Source organism: Aquarana catesbeiana, linkage group LG07 (genome assembly GCF_042186555.1).
Source record: "Aquarana catesbeiana isolate 2022-GZ linkage group LG07, ASM4218655v1, whole genome shotgun sequence".
NCBI classification, from domain to species: Eukaryota; Metazoa; Chordata; class Amphibia; order Anura; family Ranidae; genus Aquarana; species Aquarana catesbeiana.
Genome location: NC_133330.1, coordinates 174,707,946 through 174,715,912, shown reverse-complemented (window position 1 = coordinate 174,715,912; position 7,967 = coordinate 174,707,946). Strand labels below are relative to the sequence as shown.

At 41.8% G+C, this 7,967-nt stretch overlaps 1 protein-coding gene across 1 annotated transcript in view; it reads right to left on the bottom strand.

Annotated features, from left to right (window-relative positions):
* Nucleotides 1–220: 220 nt before the first annotated feature.
* LOC141102924 (uncharacterized) overlaps nucleotides 221–7,967 on the bottom strand; it is a 31,147-nt gene continuing 23,400 nt past the window's right edge. The window contains exon 2 of the mRNA XM_073591965.1: nucleotides 221–1,681. Coding sequence (XP_073448066.1) covers nucleotides 221–1,681 — 1,461 coding nt within the window. The remainder of the gene's footprint in view (nucleotides 1,682–7,967) is intronic.

Here is a 7,967-nt window from a genome sequence, read left to right as displayed (position 1 = left end):
GCACAAAAGGAGCTTCAATGGAATGTCCAGTGACACCTGTTATTTTAATTTTCTCATTTCCAGGGACAACTGATTTACTAAAACTAATAGCTGCCCCACTATCTAACAGCGCATTTACACGAGTTCCCCCTAATGTTACATCAACAGTGGGCCGCCCCCAGGAGTCTAATGTTAAATCAGTTAAGAATCGGCAGGAAGGGGCGTGGGGGGCTCGGAACCCCTAACAATGACTGGTAGAGGGAGACACAGCACTTTCCTTTTCTACTGTTGCTACTTTGACCCCTCCTGCTTTAATTTTTTTCATTTCTTCCTGTATCTTATATAGCTCCTCTTGCAAACGATCTCTCTCACTTCTTATTTCACTAAACGGCACCCAAGGCTGTTTACTAGGCTTTCCTCTGGATTCTGGCCTCCTATAACTACCTGAAGTGTTATAAGATCTTCCTCTCCAGGGTCCTGAATCATCTCTATTTTGCTGACCCTCGACTCTAAAAGTTCTAGCTGCATCAACCGCAAGACTGTCCTCTCTGCACTTTCTCCTCCACCCATTATCCGCTCTTAACAAAATATCACTATAATCGCTAGGATCAGGTGTAACAGATAAAATGCCTTCCCTGACATCACCATCCAATGCTTCTAATAACATTGCCCTATGAACCAAACCACCACGCTCAAAACCGGGATTCCCAGTCATCACATATCCCATCACAATGCTAATTCTATCTGCAAGTTCATATGGGCATTCATCCTTCATTTGCCTAATTTTTCCTGACAAGCACACATTTGTCGTCACACCATACAATGCTTTCAATAGTTCCTTTAAAACATCCTTAGTTTTATGACGCTGGCCACAATTTTGCAAAATCCGTGCCCACAATCCGTTACCTACACTTTTCTGCAAAATTCTAGTTAGGTCCTCCACATTCAAGTTGTATGTGTCTCTGACTCTCTGCAAATCACAGAACCATTTCATGAACCTGTTTACATCATAGCGGGGTACCTGACCTATCTCCCTTATAATAGCTTCCATCTCCTGAGGCTTTAGTTGTTTTGTAATCAATTTAATTTCACTTGAATCGTCAGTGTTCAATACAGTTGTTGTAGTGGTAGGAGCTGCTGGTATGCATGGGGCTGCATGTAACTCATCCCAGGGATATATTGGCTTATAATCTTTGGCATCAGGCTTTATTTTAGAGGTATCATTTTGATGCGTGTAACTTGATTTTTCTGCCAACTTATCAAAAGCAATGTTAGCAGCATGTTTACACTCCTCCAACTGTTTCTCAACAATTTGTATTTTTACTGACAATTCCTCATTTACCCGACTTAAATCATCACATAATTTTGCCTTTTCAATCAATGCCTCCCCAGTAGTGATAGCGTGCAACCTGAGATCTGATATCCTCTCATTCAACCCTTTCTCCATTTCCTCATATCTCTGAGTCTGTTCTAGAATTTTCTGCTTTTTTTCCTTAATCTCCTCTATTAATTCTGTACAACAAGATAGTAGTCCCTGAATAATGATACCCTTACGTTTCTTTTCTTTAGTTTTCTTATCAAAGACATTATCGGATAAAAAGCATTTCATTAAATCCCATGACTGTCTATATTCTTGGGGAATCTCATAAGGCCCCCCATGACTTTTTATATAATTTAGCAGCCATATATTCACCAAAGTGGTCTAGCACACGGAGAAAACACTTGATGTGATTCACCCCAGCACTCTAACTGCAACGTGTGCATGCCAGGACGTTGCTGTCACAACCATACACAAGGACTGTTCCTGTGCATCATATGGATGTGTTTTCCAGCACTTTAATTGCAACGTGTGCATGTTAGCACGTTGCTGTCACATTTTATTAAAAGGACTTTCTTCTTATGCTTTTTATACAAAATAATATTTTCTTCTCATTTTTAAAAAAACTTTTTACCTTTTTCCATTATTTGATGTCAGCATGCACAATATGCACCTTATATAGAAATAGTAAGCTACCACCCCTCCAATCTTGACTTGCACATAGCACCTTTTGTCTGCACTATACACTTTGCTGGTCCAATTATAGATGTACGTTTATTATGCACCTTATTCTTTCTTAAACTCAGAGTTAGTCACTGGTGCTTTGGCAGCCCCACCACCACGTTTTTGTATTGTAATTATGTGGATTCTATTTTAGGAGATTGAAGTGATATTTTATTTTAATATATTTATGCCATTTTCTATGCATTATTGAAGATATTGAACATTTATAATTTTTTAACCTTTGTCATACACAATATCCTTCACTTTTATGTTATTTCACCATTTTTTCACCAAGCGCATTTATTATTTTACGTTCACCTGTCTCCACACCAAGGATCAGCGCAGCACCACCCACTCATATACATATATTCACATCCTCTCCCTTATGCTATTGTCACCGCCAGACACAGCCAAAGCCATTGTGAAGAATATAATGACAAAAAAAACTATTTAAGAAAAAAAAATAATGAACAAGGCACACTTACCAATTGTTAGGTTTCCTAGAACTTCCTTCCTGGGTCCTCACGGTCTTCTGTCACCTCACAGGATTGTTGTCACCACCGACTTCTGCTATTAAGTCCGAAAATGCTCTTCTGGTCACTTGAACGGCACCAAATGTAGTGATCGGGTATAATATTGTGGGTGATATGATGTAGAGTGGGTATGATAATTAATATTTAAGTTATTATATAATGATGATGTAAGTACTCTTCCGCAGCAACCCAATTCTTCCAGAGAGATGCACTTTATTGACTTCCAACACAGAACAAAGTCCAAAGTCCACAGATGACAAAAAGATCCGACAGAGTAGATATAATTCAGAACCCCATGTCTTAGGTCCGAGTGTGCATACACAGACAAGTCTCTCTCATACACAGACGAGCCTCACTCCCCCAAACCTATAGACTGAATGCTATATTCACTAAATATTGAATGGCTGAGCAATTTGATTGGCCGTTTCAATTTAGGACTTGAACAGCCGTGAACCACCCCAATTTGCACTCCCGCATATCAATATCAACAAGTCCCCTTTAGATATATTAATTAGATAAACAGAACACCCTTTTGAGCCCTTGGAATACCTACATTCCCGCATATCAACATCAACAAGTCCCCTTTAGATATATTAATTAGATAAACAGAACACCCTTTTGAGCCCTTGGAATACCTACATTCCCGCATATCAACATCAACAAGTCCCCTTTATATATTAGCCCCACAGGAGGGAGCCTCCGCTAGGCCAACCCAAAACACTCCCTGATCCCATTGTTACCCCCTCAAGTCTAATTACCATCAATAAATATTTCTTCTATGGTCCTTTAAACAATGTACCCTTTGAAATGTTCAATTAGGTTAACAGCCCATACCTCACACCCCTAGGTAGACTTGCATGAGACTAGCACATCAAAGGATCTTCAACTGTTATCTTAAAATTGAGTTGGCTTGGACAATTTCTGCTCAACCCATACTCCAATACAATATTATACATTGGCCAATATTATACATTATAAATTGGCCAACATATTACAACAGCATGCTCAGAAGAAATTCCGAGATGGGACAGCTCGTTCTGGTAAACTTAGTGTTCGCAATGGATACAGCACTTTCGTCACGCTGCAATGTTAACAATGGTTTAATACAGCGTACTCTCTTCTTCTTTATAATGTGACAAGAATTAAGTAGTTTTGCTGCTCATATTCACACACACTTCTCACAAACTTTTATTTGTGTTTTTTTAGTGGGATTCCCTGAATATATTGTTATTAGTTGTCACATCTGACAGTTTTATATTATTTTTTTTATTTTTTTTGGATTTTCAGCCTTTTTTTTTCTTTAATGTTTGGATTTTTTCCAAGGCTGATCTTTGTTCAATGTTATTTTTATTTTTACTCCAGAATATTTTTGGGTGTGTTTTGTGTGTCAAGTTACCCCAACACCATTGATATCTTTTATTATTTAATCTCAAGGAGATTGTTTGGTGTTGGTGTCCCTTGTTCATTTCACATTGTATATTTGAAATGTACCTGAATCCTCACAAACAAACTGTCCTTTTTGAAGTAAAACACATAGGAGAGTATAATTCAAAACAAAAATTCCTTTATTAAGGGATCAGAACCAAACAAAGAGGGAGGCAACACTGGATCAACATGAGAAATTAGCGAAGCCTGGGACCCCCACGGCAGACATCAATTCTTCAACATCAAAATTGGTGGCCTGAGGAGTCCATATGTAAGGGAGGGCAGTCTGGTCCAGAATTCGCAGAGATCCAGATAGCAGCAGATGACATCTGTGTCCCCAGGCTGTGGTACCACAAGAGGCTGCATCTTTTGGCCGACCAGACTGAACCCAGGGCAATCACTGTCTGGTCTTCCTTCCACACTTCCTTCTGGGCTGTGGCTGTGCAGTTGGAGATGTGGCAGGAGGAGGAGCAGGACCTGGAGGAGGACTGGGAGGACCTGGAGGAGGACTGGGGGGACCTGGAGGAGAGGGAGGAGGAGGAGGAGGACCTGCAGGAGGAGGAGGAGGACCATCCCAAAGGTGTGTCTGAGGTGTCATTTGGCCCCTCATACCTTTCTCAAGAGCCTCCAATATGAGGGCCTCACACATGACTTGTTGGCCCTCCTCCATCCTCTGCATTTTATATGCAATGAAGGCAGCAATGTTCTCCTCCATGGTGTGGGGTGCTCCCAGGACCTCTGTAGCCCTCCAAAAGAATCCTATAGCAGCCTCCTCTAGGGCACTCCTCCTACTGCCACTTTCTGTTTTCAGGGGGGGTGGAGGGACCTGCAGATCAGCCACCTCCTGGCTGAGACTTCCCTGTGTATGAAAAAGGGACATGGTTGTAATGTTTTGCTTCATCAATCCCAATCCTAAATTAGTACTCCCAACTAACATCTAGTTAACATCATTGATTGGACAAGCAGAAATATTTAGAGGAATGCTATACCTGGCTCAATCTGGGCTCCTCCACATGTGGCCTGGAAGGCCCAGGTTGGGCATCAGAAGCCTCAGCCGGGGGGGAAGGAAGCGTGGAAGGAAGACTGGAGAGGGATGGCCTGGGTTCAGTCTGGCCTGCCAGAAAATGCAGCCTGTCGTAGTACAACATCCTGGGGACGTAGATGTCATCTGCTGCTCCGGATCTCTGTGAATCCAGGACCTTCTTGCGCTCCCTCAGATATGTGCTCCTCAGGCAACCAATTAATATCTTTAAATAGGTGATGTCTGCCATGGGGATCACCTGCTTCACAATTTCACACAATTGCACCAGTGCTGCCTTCCTCTTTGCTTGGTTCTTGAAATGGGGGTGTTTAATCTCTCACAGACAGGGCAGCTCCCTTAGCATCTCTAGGAATACTGACATGAAGTCATTATCTTTGAGTAGCATATCCATGTTCACTGCAAGACACAACACAAGACAAAGCCTAATGTCAGACAAAACTCTCCTAATCTTGTTACAATATAGGCCTCAATCTAGAAGCAGTATAGGCACAAGTTTGTCTCTTACCTTCGTTCTTACGATCAGCGCGTCCAATGCTCCTTCCTCTGCTCACAGATCGTACGTAATACGCACGCGTGTTACGCTTTATACACACTGCGCATGCGTGTAACTCCGCCCGCCCCTGACGTTCTTTCTAGTCTATTCCCCGCCCCTTTACGTTCGGCGCAGTGGGTGAAGAGCACATGGCGGAGTTACAGCAGGTGCATGCTAATTCTAGCAATGAGGAGGAGGAGGAGGAAAGCCTGGATCCTGACACGTCCCGATCCAGAAGGAGACGTTTTAAGGCCACAAATATGTCCTTTGGGGAGATGTTGGAGATGGTCGACATCATGAAGAAGTCCGACTATGACGGAAAGTATGGGCCTTACCCCAACCCCAACATCAGAAAGGCCAAGATCATGGCGAAAGTGATCAAAAGCCTTCACAGGAATTTCGGGGTACGAAGATCAAAAGATCAGCTCAGGAAGTGGTGGTTGGACCTGAAGTTGAGAGAGCCAGAGCAGTACCGAAAGATCCGGAGAGTGCTGCAAAAAAGTAAGTAGTTGTGCTGTGTTCCTATTCTTTCTGTCTTTATTACATTCGTGCTGCTCCATATGCTTTTATTAATTGTAACGTTTAAAAGGGCAACTTTAATGTTCATGGGCCCATTATTCGTTCGTATCAAACATTTTTCTTTCGGCCTCTAGAACACCATTGTTTAGGCCATATGCATTTTCCCACATTTTTTTTGGGCCTACTAGGATGCCAAATATTTGTTTGTGTAGATGGGTTTGTTACTAGAATGAAATGCAAACTAGATTGTGTGTATGGAGAGGACACTGAGTAGCTGTTTTCACATCTGGACACTGGAGCACTAGTGTGGGACACAAGAACACCATTTTTATTAGGGGGCCACACAGGTGCTCCAGTGTATACTATAGGGGGGGCTACATCTGTGAAGCTTGTACTAAACCGGTAAAGTATTGCAGCTTGACAAAGGGCAATAAAAAAAATACATCTTGGAACTCGGCTAAACTAGACAATTGTACCCCACTTCCAAGCAATGTTTCCTATTTCTAGTTCTGACATCAAATATCTGTGTGCTAATTATACCATTTTTGTTTTACATAGGGGAGAAAAGACTCGGAGGACACCCCTCATCCGAGGAGACCAGAGACCCCCCACCTCTGGAAGAAGGTGAAATACCCCAAACCCAAGCTGAGCAGGAGGAAGAAGAAGATGTGGTGGAGATTGGCACCACAACATGTGAGTGTCTGCGACCACAGGCTCAGGTAAAAGAGATGGATGGTGGCAGATTTTTGAGACCTGTTTTTTTTTTCTTTATCTCTTTTTAGGTGATCGTGATGTGAGGGATAGAGAACGCTTTACTTCAGAAAGTGCCCAGATCCTGATCGGGGAGATCATGGGGTGTAATGCCGAACTGCAAAACATCCAGCAAAAAATCCATGATGTTATTAAAAAAAATAATAACATCATTGATGTTTTGGGGCGAATTTAAAACCCCACAAAATCACTTTTTGTATTGTGGTTCAATCTTTTAAATTTTTTTGCAATGGTTTGAAAAGCCAAATTTGGAGGATGCACACAGTGTGCCAACATGTGCTATCTGCCATCACGGGAGATCAATGGACGCGTTTTGGGGGTGCAACCCCTTCCTCAATTATAAAGTCGCGTTGAGGAAGGGCTTGCTCCCCCAAAACACGTCCCTTGATCCCCCCTGATGGCAGATAGCACATGTTGACATTGGGAAATTTGTGTGCATCTTCCAAATTTGGCTTTTCCAGGGGTGATTTCCCCCCATCTGAACGCTATATCAAACCCAGTTCCTAAATACTGATGTCTGATATAGCCTTCAGGTTTTACCTAATGTGAACTTTGTAAGTTCAAGTTTTTTGGCTTTCTTGTTGGTTTTACACAGGCCTGTTTTATCGTAAATGGACACTTCTATTTTTGATAATGCCACCCCAAAAATTGTTATACAACAAACATGTTGGTTTGTTTTAAAAACTGTTTCTAAATGCACATGTGATTGTGCAGGTATTAAAAAGTTTGTTAATCAAGAATGTGTGGATTATTGTCTCAACGCTACAACACTTTTGTGGTGATGTAATTGCTGTTTTCGTAGAAAATGGGGGTTGTTTCCTAAGGGCAAATCCTCTTTGCACTACAAGTGCAGTTTCAGTGCAGTTGCAAGTGCACTTGTAGTGAAATGTGTTTTTGCATTTAGGAAATAACAGCCAACAGTGCTTTGTATAAGGTTACCCAATCACGACATTTTCTGCACTCAAAACATTTCTTTCAGGGTCAGCTAAAACAAACACAAGCAGTAAATGTCCACAAAGATTTTCTTTTTTTTTTTATTTTAAAAAGGCTTCACATATTGTCTGGCATATTGATAGCCACCCTACCCACAAAGAACTCCAGGTAGCGTAACGGGACATCACGGGC